The sequence below is a fragment of the Eretmochelys imbricata genome, chromosome 2 (assembly GCF_965152235.1).
Source record: "Eretmochelys imbricata isolate rEreImb1 chromosome 2, rEreImb1.hap1, whole genome shotgun sequence".
Lineage (NCBI taxonomy): Eukaryota > Metazoa > Chordata > Testudines > Cheloniidae > Eretmochelys > Eretmochelys imbricata.
Window position 1 is genome coordinate 266,932,423 of NC_135573.1, and position 17,987 is coordinate 266,950,409.

The 17,987-nt window shown below is 48.5% G+C and overlaps 1 protein-coding gene across 1 annotated transcript in view; it reads right to left on the reverse strand.

The window, feature by feature from the left end:
- LOC144260213 (uncharacterized) overlaps positions 1 to 17,987 on the reverse strand; it is a 28,230-nt gene continuing 10,243 nt past the window's right edge. Inside the window, exons 7-13 of the mRNA XM_077808768.1 lie at positions 15,507 to 16,605; positions 10,691 to 10,868; positions 8,351 to 8,682; positions 7,418 to 7,445; positions 6,903 to 7,010; positions 6,486 to 6,599; positions 1 to 2,784 (exon numbers count right to left, since the gene is read on the reverse strand). Of these exons, the coding sequence (XP_077664894.1) occupies positions 1,735 to 2,784; positions 6,486 to 6,599; positions 6,903 to 7,010; positions 7,418 to 7,445; positions 8,351 to 8,682; positions 10,691 to 10,868; positions 15,507 to 16,605 (2,909 nt within the window). The 3' untranslated portion in view covers positions 1 to 1,734. The remainder of the gene's footprint in view (positions 2,785 to 6,485; positions 6,600 to 6,902; positions 7,011 to 7,417; positions 7,446 to 8,350; positions 8,683 to 10,690; positions 10,869 to 15,506; positions 16,606 to 17,987) is intronic.

Here is a 17,987-nt window from a genome sequence, read left to right on the forward strand (position 1 = left end):
CACTCCTTCAAGTGGGCTTAGAATCCAGCTGCGTACATTTAAACACTCCTATGTAACCTTCAGGCTAGGGTCTGTACGCTCACACAGTCACATAACCTTCCTTGTCTTTGTTCCCCCCTCCTGTGACGACTCCTGCTGTCAGATTAGCCAGTTGGGGTCAGGACTCAGTATCCACAATGTCTTGCACCTGCTCCTTTATTATTTAGTGTCATACATTGGTTCAAAATGCATCAACACTTCTCCTTTGTAAGAGAGTAAAAAGCACTCGAGACGGGACTGGGGGCAGAGTGCAGCTTGCATTTGCCTGTCCATCTTCAGTGTCCTGCCCTTCATGACTTCAGTAGGTTTGGGAGCACCAAGAGGGTGGTTCCCACTAAGAGCCCTGGGGTTGTAAGCCCTGCTTTCCTCCCAGCATCTGTCTGAGCAGCCTGGGCTCATACGTAGGAATCGCCACCTCTTGGACTCTCGTTACTCAAAACTCAGTTTAAACCAATTATTTAGGAAATCAAACACGTTTAGTTTATTACCAATGAATGTAACAAAGTCACACATTATCCAAAGTCATGTACAAGCATGGCCACGGAGGCACAGTCCAAGGCCAGACAGGCAGAGCCAGGATTAGAATGCAGGACTTCCAATCCTATGCTCACCCAAAGAACCTATTTTTAGTGGCCAGGATAGGGCTGGCTCCAGCCCCCAGGGCCATGCATGAGCAGTCCTGTCCGGTCTCTAGAAAACGACATGCAAGTGAGCAATAGGCCACTTGCCCTCCATTCTTTCCGTAGAGTCTTTACACAGGGGAACAGTGGTAAACCACAAAGTAGTCTACAGCTCCTAGCTAGAAGAGAATGGACATGTGCAAACCTGAAACCATGGGGGCCATACACAAACTGTACATATAAAACAAATCTGTGATGAGAATTCTAACAAGACACCAGCTGCAGGATATGAGACACCCCCCTGCTGTACACAAGGGGGGGGGGGGCACGTGGAGGAATCTAGCTATCAAAAGTTTCTAGTCAGTTTCCAGTTTAGCCGAGTCTGCCACATAGGCTCAGGTCTCCCTCCCAGCTCCAAGGGTGAGCGATCTCTGGCAGTGAATGTTCCTCCAGCGCTCAGGTGGTTCCGTAGCTTTGGCTGCTATATGATAAATACAGACATGGAGACCGAACCTGCAAAAACTAAGGATGTGACTGGTCCCATGGAAGTCACATGCTTAAAGTTAATCACGCCTGTAAGTGCTTGCCAGATCAGGGCACGGTGAGTGTGTTAACTCGCTGTATTGTCTTTGCTTCGCTTGTTGGAAGATATGTGGCAGGCTGGAACCTATGTCTGCATTAAGGAACCCAGGCTTCAGTCTTTGGGGAAGCCTCCAGGTGATCTGGCTCTGCTCCATGCGCCCTCTGATGGTCTTTCAGCAACTGCTTATATCGGAAGCGTCTCCCGCATTCGCTGCACTGGTGAGGCCTCCCTCCAGCGTGGATCCGCTGGTGTTTCCGGAGATGTTCTTTCTGGATGAAGCTCCCTGCTGTGGTTTCTTTGGTGCTTTAAGCCGCTCTCCACGAGCCAGACGCTTTGTCCACACGAGGCGCACGGATGGCGTCCGCCGGCACGGCTCTGCTGGTGGCTTAGGAGGTCCTGCTTCCCCGAGACGCTCTTCCCGCAGGGGATGCGCCGCTCCGATCCTTCGTCCAGGTGGACACGCTGGCGATTCCGCAGGCGGTATTTCTCGGCCTAGCTTTTGCCGCACTTGTTGCACTGATGTGGCCGCTGCCCCGGGGGAATCAGCTGGCGACGGAGGAGGCTGGAGAGGTAACTGTAGTTCTTGCCGCACCGTGCGCACGGGTGGGGCTTCTCATGGCCATGGCTCGTCTGGTGCCTTACGGAGCTCACCTTGGGGCGGAAGCTCTTCCCGCACTGGGCGCGGCTGTAGGGCTTTTCACCGGTGTGGTTCCTGTCGTGGCTGGCCAGCTTGGATTTCTCACCGCCGCCTTTCCCACGCTCCGTGCGTTTATAAGGCCACTCCCCCGTGTGGATCCGCTGATACGAGACAAGCACGAACTTTTGACTGAAGCTCCTCCCGCAGGCGGCGCACTGGAAGGGCCTCTCCCCGCTGGGCAGCCGCTGGTGGTTCTGGAGGTGCTCCTTGCGGCCGTAGCTTTTGTTGCACTGGTCGCATTTATACGGCCGCTCTCCCCTGTGGATCGTCTGGTGCCGCATGAGCGCCGCGTGGCGCTTGAAGCTCTTCTGGCGTCCGCTGCATGGATTGGGCCGCTCCTCGGTGTGGCGTCTCTGGTGCTTCACAAAGCTGATCTTGAGCCTAAAGCTCTTCCCACAGTCAGCACAGGTGTAGGGCCTCTCACCCGTGTGGAGTCTCTCCTGCGACAGGAGAATGTCCTTTCGAGTGAAGTTCCTCCCACACTGGGCACACGCATCGGGGGCTATTCCTGCATCGCCCCTGAGCTGGGCAGCAACAGGTTTGAGTTCTCTTTCATGCTGAGTAAGTTCCCCCAGGGTGTTGCCTGGAGAGCTGACCGAAGTGCAAGGACTCTCAACGGCTGCTTCCTGTTCAGCATCCTGGAAAGCTCCCTCCTCTGCTCGTCCTGGCAATGGCCCAGGTAGCTCCAGGTCGCTAGGGCCTTCTTCGGGGCGTTGCTCCTCTGTTTTGATCGTGAGCTCAGCATCTGCTGGCACAAAAGAGAGAATCAGGACATTGATGTCACCTGGCTCGGATGAAGGACGTCTCCAATACATAACGCAGAAAGGGCTGGCAGCAGCGTTAGTCTAGAAGGGAAAAGGTAGAGGAAAGGACAACTTTTATTAGAGCAAAAACCACAGTGTATAACACACAAGCTTGGTGGCCAAACCGTTTCCTCTCTGGGGCTTGTCATCTGGTACCTGCGCAGGCTTCACCTACAGCACCTCTGCTCCTTCCTGTCTGACAGACACTCCTGCTGCTTACTCACCTTTGCCCTCCCACACACATGCCACAGGATGTCGGAGCACCCAGAATGCTTTGCAGCAGACTGGCCTTCCTGCTGGGGCGTAGTGTGAGACACACAGGAAAGGCAGGTCAGCACGGCAGTGGGAAATCAGAGGTTTCAAAGTTGGAGTGAGGAATGGGATTTATCTACAATATTCTTGTCCATTGCCAGGGGAACACACTTCAGGGTTTGGAAATCTGTACACAATCAATGGTTTTAATCGGCTTGAGTTTGGGATGGCTACACAACTCAGGAGTCACCCCAAACAAGGGCCAGGTAAGCCTTTCAACAGGACTGCACCAACATGCATTCTGCATATGCCACAGGTTACAGAACTAACTAACCAATGCCTTTTGCTGGGATTCTTTTTGTATCCCTCTGCCTTTGATGCTAGTCTCCCTTCGCTACCATGATTCTAAATCTTTCAGATGAAGACGGAGTCATCAATATTGCTAACAGGGGCCTAGAAACAAATATAGAAAAGTTATTTTATGTTTATTCTCAGGACTTTGCAGGGCCAGAAGCAAGTGCTGTGCATCCTGTTGGGAAGCTGGGGATTTCCCCCTTCAGGTGAAACAAGCTTCCCCTTTCTAGTCCTGCAGAGTTGTAATACATTGGGCCTGAAGCCAGTCAGTTCTGAATCAGTGATTATCTGAGCCTTGAGCAGATGAGCAGGCTTTGATTTGAAGCTGCTCAGAGGTTGAACACTGCACGTTCCAGGTGAGATAGATAAATGGGCAGAGGGCAGGCGTGGTGCAAGATAAATGAAGTTTGTCACAAGGTTCTAGAATTCATCACATGCACACAATGAATTTGTGTGAATTTGTATAAGAGGACAAGAATGACTGAGAGCAGATTACAGGACCAAAACCAGAACCACTATCTAAATTGCATCAAAGCAGTGTAACATCAGACTGTTAAGAAGGCACCCCTGTCCTAACAAGACATGTCATCACCAGATAAAGAAACAGATCTTAAAATCTTTAAAGAAAACTTTGTTTGACATTTTGTCTGGCAAGGAATCACTTAACAGTTGTGATTGTGAAATCTGTACTTCCATTGTTTTGTCTTTATGGTCCCCACTTCTCTACTGTTTATCTGTATAGTCTTTGTCTGTTTTTTTGATTGTTTCTGTCTGTGGCATAACTAATTGTGCAAGATTTAAATCAACTAAAGTGGTGGGATCTGACTGGGTAAAGAATTGTTTTGTAATGGGCTGTGATTGGTGAAAAACACTGTTTGGTAGTTGCAGCCGATGAAGTGAGTTGTAGCTCACGAAAGCTCATGCTCAAATAAATTGGTTAGTCTCTAAGGTGCCACAAGTACTCCTTTTCTTTTTGCGAATACAGACTAACACGGCTGCTACTCTGAAAACTGTTTGGTAGACTTTCGTTTAAAACGATTGATTGGTTAAGGGAGAGCTAAGCAGGACTCAAGTTTAACTATATAAACTGGGGTCCAAAAGGAAGTTTTTTGGAACCTAACTTCAGGACACTACCCCAGATCAGAGTTGCCAGACCTCAACACCCTGCCAATCACACTACACGGGAAGCTGGAGCCCCTGCCGATCTAATCTTGAGTGGCCACCAGGAAAAGTTTGTCTGCCTTATTGGGAGTAGTGAGCAATGTATGCTTAGTGTGTGTATTCTGTTTGGTAACTGTTAATAACAAGAAGTTAAGGATAATACTGTGTACAGCTCTTTCATTGGTAAAAGGCCCCGCAAACCTGAGCCCTAGGAACTGGGTAAGGGTAGGTGCCTAAATTAACCGGGTTAGGGCTGAGTCCACGGAAAGGTAAAGGTGGGTGCCCTAGAGTGTGTGGGTAACAGGAGGGTAGCTAACGTGACACCAATTTTTTAAAAAGGCTCCAGAGGCAATCCTGGCAATTACAGGTCGTTAAGCCTAACTTCAGTGCCAGGCAAACTGGTTGAAACTATAGTAAAGAACAGAATGATCAGACACTACGATGCACACAATGTGTGGCAGAAGAGTCAACACAGCCTTTGTGAAGGGAATTCATGCCTCACCAATTTTCTAGAGTTCTTTGAGAGGGTCAACAAACATGTGGACAAGGGGGATCCAGTGTACTTGGACTTTCAGAGAGCTTTTGACAAGGTCCCTCACTAAACGCTCTTAAACAAACTAAACAGTCATGGGATAAGAGGGAAGGCCCTCTCATGGCTCAGTAACTGGTTAAAAGACAGGAAATAAAGGGTACAAATAAACAGTCGATTTTCACAGTGAAGAGCGGTAACGAGCAGAGTCCCCCAAGGATCTGTACTGGGACCAGGGCTGTTCAACATATTCATAAATGGTCTGGAAAAAGGATAAACAGTGAGGTGGCAAAGATTGCAGATGACACAAAACTACTCAAGATAGTTAAGTCCAAAGCAGAATGTGAAGAGTGTAAGGGACCTCACAATACTGGGTGACTGGGCAACAAAATGGCAGATGAAATTCAATGTCGATAAATGCAAAGTAATGCATATTGGAAAACATAATCTGACCCAATTACACATACAAAATGATGAGATCTAAATAAGCTGTTACCCCTCAAGAAAGAGATCTGGGAGTCATCATGGATAGTTCTCTGCTCTGCTCAACGTGCAGCAGCAGTCAAAAAAGCGAACAGACTGTTAGGAATTCATTAGGAAAGGGATAGAAAGTATGACAGAAAATATCCGATTGCCTCTATATAAATCCATGGTACGCCCACATCTTGAATACGGAATGCAGTTCTGGTCACCCCATCTCAAACAAGGTATCAGAGTTGGGAAAAGTACAGGGAAGAGCAACAAAAATTATTCGGGGTGTGGAACAACTTCCATATGAGAAGAGATTAAAAAGATCAGACTGTTGATCTTAGAAAAGAGCTGGCTAAAGGGGGATATGACAGAGGTCTATAAAATCCTGACTGGGGTAGAGAAAGTGAATAAGGAAGCGCTGTTTACCCCTTCACATAACACAAGAATTAGGTCACCTGATGAAATTAATCGGCAGTAGGTTTAACACAAACATAAGGAAGTACTTCCTCGCACAATGCACGCTCAATCTCTGGAACTTGTTTCCAGGTGATGTTGTGAAGGCCAAAAGTATAATTGGGTTAAAAAAATAAATTAGAGAAATTGATGAAGGATAGGTCTGTCAATGACTGTTAGCTGAGATGGTCAGGGACACAACGTCGTGCTCTGGGTGTCCCTAAACCTCCAACTGTTAGATGTTGGGACTGGACGACAGGATAGATCACTCAAACTGCCCTGTTTTGTTCACTCCCTCTGAAGCATCTGGCAGTGGCCACTCTCAGAAGACAGGACACTGGGCTAGATGGAACCAGCATGCCCATTCTTATGCACCGACAAAGGCTAGTTACAAAGTTATGACAGATGTACAAAACAATGGAATTAGGCTTTGAGGTTTGATTGGAATTAGGCTCAGGAAGGTTTGATCGGATTTCCACCGCTCTCTATTGTCATTCTTCAGTCGTTTAAATCTATTGCTCACCCATTCTAAGATCTGCAGGGATCTCTCTCTCCTCCGAGTCCTGCTGATCCTGGATACGCAGCTCCTCCTCCTGTTTAATCCAGGATGAAATCTCATGTGTAGGAACTGGAGAGTCTGTTCAGGGGAAAGAAGGAGACTGTGTTTTCCCAACATCCACAAAATGCTTAGAGATTGCTTTTCAAACACTTCGCTACCAAAAACCATTTCTTTCCTGAATAAATGTAAACAGGGTAATAATGAGGATTCAGAGAAAACTACCAGAGGACAATGGGCAGAAAGTCAGGAGTTATTACATTTAGAACCTATTGGGGTGGGTGGAGAAATCTAGGGTCAAAATTGTCTTGAGGATAAGGAACCCTGGGATATGAGAAATCCAAAGAGCCTGCCAGGATTTTGGAGTTTTAACCATGTCCTTACCCATGCTGGGCTCCGTGGGGATTTCTGTATCTTCTGGCTCATCCCCAACACATGGCTCCTGTCCTCGTTCAATCTGGGACAGGATGCTGGGTTTGGAAATCGCAGAGTCTGTTCATGGAGAAGAAGAATAGAGCTCTTTGGTATTTAATTACATAAAACTTGATGTGATTTTAAACGCCTTTTTGCCACTGAAGGTGCCTGCTCCTATGAACCAAGTTGCAGAAGTGTTAACGAAGAGCATGCAGAAAATGGAGATAGCTGGTGACAGGTGAGCTGGACTCCTGGCAGCAGATTCAGGGCTCATCAGATGGAGAGGAACACAACGCATTGTGCATCCTGCATAAAGATCTGGAGGCAGGTACTCACCTAGTGTAAATTGTCACAGCTCCATTCATTTCAATAAACAATTTACATCAGTGAGGATCTGACCCTTGGTCAATAACTCTGAGCCAGAGCCAACCCAGCTCTTGCCACATCACAAAGTCTGTAATAAGTGAGTGAGAACTTATCCTTACCCAGGGAGACCAGAGTCTCATAGTTCCCCTTCATCACGTTCTCGCAAAGCTCCTTCTGCCATTTGGCTGCACTCTCCCATCCCCGCTCAGAGAAATACAGAGATGCATCAGACGACACTGGGACCGAAATCACAAGCGCTGCATACTTTCCCCCGGGGTGGGGTAATACACTGATAAAATCAGCAGTGTAGACGGAGATGGAACTGCTTGGGTGTGCAGAGAGCCATGTAGGGTACATACCCTAATGTTCTGGTGTGGTTTTACTCACCTAAACTGTGCCTCACTGTCTACACTGCTATTTATACCCAAGCTAGTGTATGAACTCTGCACACCGCCATGAGGCGCGTGCAGTGTAGACACACTCTACATGTCCACAAAGAAGCGATCAAGTTGCTTCAGTTAACTCCCTTGCTGGTGGGTACACCCTAACAGGTCAAAATTCGAATGTGCACGGAGGCAGAACTATCCTCAGCCATAAAGGCTAAAGGCCAATTTCTCTGCTGGTGGAATTCCACTGATTTTAGTATAGCTACATCAGCAGAGAGTTTGGTCCTAAAATAACATTGAGAGACCATGAGAAAAGACAACACAGACGGAAGAAAACCTCACCAGCAGGAGGTCAGCAATGTGAATGCATTTAGACACATAGGGACCCCTCCTACCGTAGGTCTCTGGAAGATGAGCCAACACCCCAGTAATTTGCATGAGAAGAGGCAGAAGATGATGTCAGAGTCTTTTTGAGAGTTACATCAGTGCTGACTGGGGGATTGGAACCAGAATTAAAGGGACAGGCAATCTCTCCCCCCTCCCCCCCCTAGATTTTATTCCTGGGTACAAAAGTATCTATCAGTGAGATCCACATCGGCAGTGCCTTAAAAAACCTACCAGCCACAAGACACAAACACCCCTTAGATATCTGACAATCAGCTTTACCTCTGCACCAGCTGGGATATTGGGATATTGACTTCTCCCTTAGCGCCTGGCGGGAGCCTCAGGATCCAAAAGTTCCTGTTCTTCAGCAGGTTCTCCATGTTCTCCAGCCTCCTCTGCAGCAGCCCATACTCCTGGATCAGAGTTCCCAGCACAGCCCACTTACTCTCCAGCTGGTTTCCAAACTCCACCATGGTTTCCTCACAGCTGACTAGTTTCTTCTCAGCTGTCCCCATTCTCCCATTCAGATTCAGCAACTGTGCGGCCTGAGAATCCACCTTCTTCTCTATGGCTTGAACTTCAGCCTCCATGGTCATGTTTGCAGCTGGGTTTCTCTAAGGGGAATTTCTTCAGGGCCAGCAGGTGGCTGCAAAGGCACCATGACTCTGCATCCCATTCTGGAGCCTATGTGAAAGGACAGAAATGGAAAGACATCTAGCAAGGTAAACAGTACACAAGCTGTCACTCCCAGGATCTTTGTTCTAAGAGAGTCACTCTCCAGATGTGTCAAAGTCTGTCGATATTTTCATCATCAGCTGTGTTTTTACGCTCTAACAATTTAACCTGCATCAGTCTGAAATTCAACACATGAAAACTTGAACTCCACCTGCAATATACTTTCAAACTGTTCTGATGTTTTCTGAAAAGGCCCCAAATTGGTCTCATCAACAGATTCACATATTTTGGAACCTTTTTTTGGGTCAGTAACTTCATGTTACAAAACAGACTTTGTAGATAGTCAGTACTCTGCCTGCATTGTGCACTTTTCCCTATTTCAAAGCACTAAAGCTTTTGGTTTGAAAACTATGACCGTTAGCTTTTACTCCTAAGTTTCTGCTTAGAGCATGACAGGAAAACATCTCCACCAACATGGTTTTCTGCCTGACTGACTCTGGGCCCAAAACGGAAGAAGAACAAGGATGGGTTTATGGTTAAAGTACTGGACAGGGACTCAGGAGATGTGTGGTCTATTTCCATCTCTGCCACAGTCTCCTTGGGTGAAACTGAACAAGTCGCATTCCTCCCTAGATCAGACCCCACTGTAAATGGGGATGAGAAGAGTCCATTTCACCTGTCCTTGTTCAGCCTTAGCTGTTTAGACTGCAAGCTCTTTAAGGCAGGGCCTGTTTCTCATGATGTGTAGATACAGTGTTCATCACAATGTGGCCCTAATCTCAGTTGGAGACCCTAGCAGAGGTTGTAATGCATATCCTAATGCCATATGAATGAATGGCAGAATTATTTTTTTACTATTATTTAACAATCACCTTAAGCGGCCAAAATCAGCATCATCAGACAGCTCAGGGCATCTCCCCTGATTAGAAGGGAGGGAGGGAGGCAGGCCTAGTATTACATGGGTGAAATGCAGGTTTCTCTACACTTTCAAACCAACATGCGTTGTGCTGGCCCAGGGACAGCAGCCTATGCTCCCCCAATGCGGTTAAGAGTCTGGGCCTAATATCTGGTCCCCCAGGCTAGCAGAGTGCGCTGTGCTGCAGGGAGAGGCCTTCACAAGCCTCAAGCGGCCCACTTTGTGCCAGCAGGCATTGCTCTGAAAGGAGCTGCACCCAGATCTTGACTGAAGGGAGAGTCCCGATGATCTGGGACTTGAGAAAGGCAGGTCAATCAGGGAGGATGACTGGGATGGAGAGGAGAAAGAAGACTAGAGAACCCAGCCAGACTCCTTGTATGAAACATTTCCTCCCTCCGCCACCAGCAATCTGCACTCAGTTCAGGATCAGAGCTGGAATTTAGATCTCACTCTTTCCCAGCGCTAACAGCCAGGATGGTACACACAAACGCTCCCCGCACCACATCCCCGGGCAGTTTTAGGACACCAGAGCCAAAGGACTCTGCCAGGTCTAGAAGTTGCAAGACAGAGAACAGAGAAGACGGGGCTATTGTCCTTGACCCAGAGGGGACAAGTGAGACAAAAGCCAATGTCTGCCCGGGGCGTGGCGGGGAGGAGTGCGAAAGGGGTCAGAGACAAGGTAACTTTGGAACCTCCCCCCTCTTCTTCCCCACATCAGGGCCGAGCCCGCCCCTGGCAGGGCTCTGAAACCCTGGGAAACCGCCGCGGGCGAAGCAAGCCCCCAGGGGTGCTGCCTGGCTGGGAGAGCGCGCAGAGGGCGGCCGGAGCCGGCCTTGCCCCAGGCCGGAGCCGCGGCCACTCGCCTTCCCAGCAGACTTTAGCCCCGGGGCCACGGCAAAGCAGCCGCGGCCCCGGACGCCAGCCAGCCCCGAGAGGGGGCGCAGAGAACGCGCCGCCCCGCGCTCCCGGGGCCGGGCCGGGCGGGGAGAAGCTCCCGGGGCCCGAGGCCCCCCCGCCCGCCGGGCCCTTACCTGGGCAGCGGCCCGCTCGGCCATGGCGCCCCCGGGCGGGGCTGCTCCCGCGGGCCCGGCCCGGCCGAGCCCCGCTCCCGCTGCGGGCTGGGCAGAGTCCCGGCGCCGCCTCGCCACGGGCCGGCCCCGCTGCCGGGCGGAGCAGAGCGAGCGCGGCCCGGAGGGAGCCGCGGCCTGGCTGCCGGGGCCGGGAGCGGTGGGGAAGGGCCGCGCACCCCGCCGTTCCCGCAGGATTTGAACCCGGGGCCGCCCTGCGGAGCGGGCCGCTGTTCGCACGAGCCCTTGTGGGCACTGAGCAGCGCCGGGGCGGGTCTCCGGGGGTCTCTCTGGGGAACGTGCATCCTCCTCTGGGGCGGGCGATTAACCCAGCCCTGGGCTGACAGCCCTGGAGGTCCGTCCCCGCCCTGCCTTCCACATCCACAGCCCGTTTTGCATCTGCCCAGTTCCACACCCACGGTGCCCGCTCCTGGGGGGCCAGGCCCACCCCCCTCCTGTCTGGGGCAGCCCGTCTGACGCCAGCCCTGGGCCCTTGCCATGCAGGGTCCCTCCCTCTGCAGGAAGCGCAGGCCTGTCTTTATGCTTAGCTGCTGCGGGAATTAAAGGGCGAACTGCACATCCCGTGCACCAGGCTCCCAGTGATAGATGCCGCCCCCCCCACAGCTGTTACTGCCTCTAAGGCATAAAAATACAACAGCAATTACCCCCTCCCTGCAGCATTGCTGTTGGGACCTGCAGGGGTTGAAGCCCTGGCTCCAAAATACTGTGGAATTGTTTCGTACAAGTGAAACTTCACAAGGCCCCTGCATGGGGCAGGCAGGATGTACCGGGTGAGAATGGGAATGAGTATTTTTGGGTGAGCTCTTATCCTTGTCCACACCTGTGGCACCACCACACCTCCCCCTACGCACACCACACCAGCCACACAACCTGTTCAGACAGGAGCCCAGTGCGGAGCCACCTTACAGCCCTTTCCTCCCCTATAATGATGGCCAGCATTTGGGCCTACCTCACTACTGGTTCCATAATTCATTTGGGCTGTACGGTCCAGGAGAAAAAAACCCTAGCTGTACTTTGTGAATAGATTAATTTTGTCCCTTTAATTTCCCATGCTGCTCTAATAGTCTCTGGCAGCAGCCCCCACTGCCAAAGGCAGTAGTACATGCTTTGTAGGTGAGCCTGACGCAAATAGTCATACAGTTAAAAGCTAGAAGGGACTAGCAGATCTAGTCCGACCTTCTGTATATTACAGGCCACCCGTCTACTGGTGAAGAGCATTAATTCCTGTTGACACAGGGCAGTGGAAATGTAAAGCACTAAAGAAGGGGCATTAGGGCACCACCCTCTGTTATAGAGCTTTCAGACTCTTTTGTAAAGGATCTATATGCTCTTTAAAAAGTGTATTTCTGTTCTGAAAAGCAACTCTCAAATTGGCATTGTAGGGGCTTGTTTACTGTCATTCAATTATTTCTCTGTAACATAAGCACATTTAATAAGTAAAATTTGTTTTTCCCAGCCCTGGAATCTCAGACTGGATTTATCTGAATCAGGCTAGGTTCTGTCTTATATAGCCCCAAATTAAGCCGTGAACGGCCATGCAACATCATTGCTTTTAATGGGTTTACATAGGTGTAACTGCATAGGATGTAGTAACAATGATGCACATGAAGGAATAGACTCCAGCTCCTTCTCTTAATTGTGTTGGCTCTGCAGACTTAAACAGGCTAAGCAGAAGAAAAACTTAGTTTTGTTAATGAAGTCAGGAGCTAAGGCTCTCAAGACACATAGGAGCAGAGCTTTTGATTAAGAAGTTGCTATTTTCAATTTCACTTTTCAGGGTAGAATAACACCTTCCACTGTTCTTGCTGCACCAGTTTAACCACACATCCTGATAAACAGTACAAGAAGTTCTGTTCAAAAATAATTTCTAATTCACTTAAAAGCCCTCTTTCTACACTGGTGAGCTAAAGTATATTTACACTTTTTCAACTAGAACCATGTTTTAAACTGTGCCAAAGCGGTTTAAACATTGTTTAAAGCTACAGGCCTTATGCAAGATTGAAACATTATTTATTTGTATGGCAGTAGCACCTAGGAGTTGCAGTTATGGAGCAGGACTCCATTGTACTAGATGGGGTACAAACAGAGTAAAAGGAATCCCTGCCCCAAAGAGCTTCCAATGTAAGTATGCATGTTTTTTTCTCTTCCATTTTGCTGCTTGCCATTTACTGACCCAAAGGAAGTCCTTTGACTAACTGCAGCACACTTAAAATGGGAAGGAAGGAGAGGTGATGACAAGAAAGAAGCTGCTAGGAAGAGGATTTTAGCTGCAGGAGAATCTATCCATCTTGGGAAAATGCTCATGCTTCAGATGACCTCCTGTGTTACGTCAGACTGACAAAACCTCTAATACAACGTGTTAAAACACAGCAGACAGGATAAATCAGGTAATAACATTTATTGGTCCATAAAAGTTAACACACAAGCTTTCTCATGCCAAAGATGTTAAAATTATTCAAATGCTGGCAGTTTATACAAAAGCAGAGACTTTATACAAAAGCAGAGACTAAAAGGTTGTATGGATGTGTTCACAGTGATTTAAATGAACACAATGGTATCGACTATATATCAGAGTCGCTGGATGATTACACCCAGGCTGCTGAAAGGTATTCTCTGCACCCCCATCTATTTTCTAGAGCAGACTGACAATAGCAGTAAACAGGAATGGACATACTTACTTGTTCATGTGCGTTGAGGTTTAGAAAAAGGGGGAAAACTGTTGCCATAGTGACTACTAATGGAACAGAAGGCCTGAAACTGCAGAGTGAATGGCCAGTTACCCATTACAAGTAATTCCTTTTCACTCAACGTAACTATAATAGGCCAAATCCTGAGAGGCCTGGACAGTGCTCAGAAACTCTTAAGCCTCAGGTCAATATTCTCCTGAAACTAAGACCTGAGTCCAGTATATACTATAATCTTTACAAAGATGTTTTTGACCTGAATGCACTGCAGTAGCTTCATGTTAAGTCCACAGGGGCATGCACTTCTCTGATGCGAACACTTATTAGCAGCCAGCTGCAATTAATGTAAATGAAAAACAAAATTGAGTTTTCAGTGTTACCCCCTCACAAATTTTTGTTCTGATTCAGAGATTGAAGACCTGGCTCCTAAGCATGGTGGAAGATATTTATCAGACTTATTTTTGCAGCGATTTTTTCCCCCGGACTTTGGTTCTTTACAGGATAACTAGGAAGCCTAAAAACAGCAGCCAAGCAAAAATTAGAACACCCACCCCCCCACAAGCCCCAACTCTATACTAAATGTCACAATTGCAGGGTCTTTTTGGTCCTTGTGCTGAGTTTTCTATATTTTAGCACACTGGCAGCCTGCCCCTGCCCTGGAAAAAACTCATTGGCTTCAGGGGAGACTGGATCAGGGCCTTGGTGCATATACAATCAAATTTAGGCCCCAATCCTGCAACTTCCTCCATGTGGGCAGTTGTGTCCGCACAGAGCCACACTGTCTTCAGCAGGGCTTGATGCAGGTGCAGCAGTCTGCTCAGTCTCACAAAGTTAAATGATCAGAACCTTAATTTGGTGCTAGGCTAGCAATAGAGCAAAATTAGTTTACACTTTGCACACGTGACTAAGCCATGTAATAAAGAGCTATGCAGAAGCATACACCCATATTATCCCGTCCATCAATGTTTAAACAAAGGAGAACAAAGTGCCTCAGAAGAATTACATTCCCTACCCACCAAAGAATTCTTTCCCCCCTGGAATCTGTGTACAAACAGCACCATTTACAGGCTGTAGGGCCACTAATATCCCAGCATGGAGATGTGTTAGCTTATGGAGTGATCACAGTACTACAACATTATTTCAGTTGCATGGCTGGAGAAAAAAAAAATCTTTAAAACAAAAGTTCTTGGATAATTTTTTATGTAGTTTTCCCATTTCCCATATGTACAGAAAACCCACTTTGTTTCCAGTCATTAGACTTTTAAATACTGAGGAATTGCAAAAATCTTGTCTTTTTTGAGAGAAAGAAAACCCAACACTTAATAAAATCACATAGTAATAAATGTTTGGTTTATAAATAGTGATCTTACACTTAATATCGGCAGTGTTATGCACACAAGCAACACTTGACTATCTTATAAAACTACATTAACTCTGTAGCATTTTTTTTAAAATCAGCGAATTCTCAGAAGGGACCACTCAAGTTTTCCAAGACATGGTTCATGTTGATGAGGCTCTTTTGGAAAGTGTTTAATCTGTAAAACGTTGCAGGATCCTAACGGTATTGTTTTTTAAAAACAAGTGGATTATTATTATTTTTAAAAAAGTTCTCACCTGGGTCACATCTAACCTCATGTTCCTGTTTTCCCTAAAATAAAGTCCAAGAACTAAAGAAAAGCATTGACTGCTCAAAATAAAGATTCAATACATTTTTATACAGTGTGTGTGTGTTTGTGTGTATAACAGATTGACATACACAGCAAGGTAAGCTTTAACTGGAAAGGTCTTCAAACAGGAGTTGGACCAACACTAAAGTAAAAATCATCTCAATAATGAGTTTGACAGATATAAAGCCAAGGTTCAGGCCCTCCCTTCCCCTTTGTAGAGTTCACGTGAGCACACTGAGCATCCTTTCTTCTCAAGGGCTCATGGATTTAGAAGCTCATGAGTGTGCTCCTCTAAGAGAGGGAAGTTTGAATGTCTGCTTTTACTTACCTTTATAACGCGATAACATCCTCTTCCAATTTGCTGGAGCTGATGTACTTTTATTAGGCAACTATTTACAATCATGCTACCATGTATTTTCTATTTTAACATCAAGGAGCCCAGTTTCTATTTCCTGCAAAAGGCCCTGGGAAATTTCCGGCTGCCTCTGCTCTGCGCTATGAATTCTCAGATGATCTTTGAGCGACTGTTTATACCTAAAGCTTTTGCCACACTCGGCACACTGGTAGGGCCGCTCCCCCGTGTGGATCCGCTGATGTTTCAGAAGATGATGCTTCCGAATGAAGCTCTTCCCGCACACCGTACATTGGTAGGGTCTCTCTCCCGTGTGCAGTCGCTGGTGGTTCAGAAGATGCTCCTTCCGCATGAAGCCTTTCCCACAGTCTGCGCATTTATAGGGCCGCTCCCCCGTGTGAATCATCTGATGCCTGATGAGTCCTGAGTGACAATTGAAGTTTAAGCCACATTCAGTGCATTCATAAGGTCTTTCCTTGGCATGGTTTCTCTGGTGAATTATAAGGCTTATCTTCAGACTGAAGCTCTTCCCGCACTCGGCACAGGTGTGTGGCCTCTCACCTGTGTGGATTCGACAGTGGTTTGTTAATTTGGATTGCTCGGTGAAGCCCTTCCCACACTCTGTGCACATGTAGGGCCGCTCTCCCGTGTGGACTCTGTAGTGGTAGGTGAGCCTGGACTGGTGGATGAAGCTCTTCCCGCACTGTGAACACACATAAAGCCTCTCACCTGTGTGGAGCCGGAAGTGGTTGTTCAGATTGGATTGCTGGGCAAACTTTTTCCCGCACTCGGAGCAGGAATAGGGTTTCTCAGCGGTGTGGGTTCTCTGATGTGATATGAAGATGTCTTTCTGGCTGAAGCACCTCCCACACTCACTGCACAAATATGGTCTTTCTCCCAGTTGGCTTCCCTGTTGGGCGGCGACGTTTGGAAACTGACCAAACTCTGTTTCACCTTGAGTGGATTCCCCCAGACTGTGTGCTGTAGAGGCTGTGTTTGAGATGAGCTGCATGTTTGAATTGGGCTGATTTTCGCAGCTGGCTACTTGGAAAACACATGCTTCTGATCTTCCTGATAAGGTCACAGGCAGTTCCTGGTTCACAGGACCTCTCTCCTGAGGACGCTCCTCATGTTTGACCAAGAACCTATCATCTGCTAGAGGGGGAGCGGGGGGAGAGCGGGGGGGGGGGAAGGAGGAGATAATCCTTATGTTACTTATGCATCAATTTGAAATAAAAAAAACCCTTAAGATTTGGAGGTTTCTGATTCATAATGGAATCCCATGAAGTTGGATTTCTCTTCTACATGTGCTACAAAAATGCTCGGAATGGTCTGTTGAAACAGTGCCAGGTAAGAAAGACTTCACTCTCAATCTGTAGGTACTAGAACAGGGGAGGGCAAACTATAGCCCGTCAAGGCTTTCAATCTGGCCCGCAAGAATGCCAGCCCGTGGTGCAGCAGGGCTAAGACAGGCTCCCTGCCTTCCCTGGCCCCACACCACTCCTGGAAGCAGCTGGCACCATGTCCCTGCGGCCCCTGGGGGAGCAGAGGGCTCCGTGCGCTTTCCTTGTTTTCAGGCACCGCCCCTCGCAGCTCCCACTGGGCGGGAACGGGGAACCGTGGCCAATGGGAGTTTCAAGGGTGGTACCCACAGGCGAGGGCAGCGCGCGACAGAGCCGCCTGCCCCACTCCACCCCCAGGAGTCACTGTCGGACATGCTAGCTGCTTCTGGGAGTGGCACGGGGCCAGGGCAGGGAGGGAGCCTGCCTTAGCCCCACTGCAAACCGCTGCCACCCCAGAACTGCTCAAGGTAAGTGGCACTGGGCCAGAGCCCGCACCCTAAACCCCTCCTGCACCCCAACCTCCTGCCCTACCCCGCACTCCTCCTGCACCCCAACCCCCTGCCCTGAGTCCCCTCCTGCACCCCAACCCCTTGCCCTGAGCCCCTTCCTGCACACTGCACCGCCTCCCACACTCTACATTCCCTCCTGCACCGCAACCCCCTGCCCTGAGCCCCCAACCCCCTACCTTGAGCCCCCTGCTGCACCCCAACCCCCTTCCCTGAGCCCTCTCCTGCACCCCAACCCCTTGCCCTAAGCCCCTTCCTGCACACCGCACCCCGTCCCATATCCAACCCCCCTTCCCTACATTCACGGCCCTGCATATAATTTCCCCACCCAGATGTGGCCCTCAGGCCAAAAAGTTTGCCCACCCTGTACTAGGAAGTTACCCATATCCAGCTATTTACAGAGAGTTCTCCATTGGGCTAGCTCCTCACCCCAAACTGGCCTCTAGATTGATGAGTCAAAAATGAAGCTCTAAGAATCATTCTTGCCATGTCCCATCATTTTTCACCAAAATTACAACACAGCTGGCTCTAAACCTTATTTATTGCCTGATCATACAACTGGTGTGGGACAGAAGCCGAGTGAAAATCTTCCCCTTTTTTTCTAGTGCGTTACACCAAGACGACATTTTGAGCTGAGTTATTTTGTGATGAGTTTCACTTCTAAGAAAAGTCTAAATCCAAAGCTTTG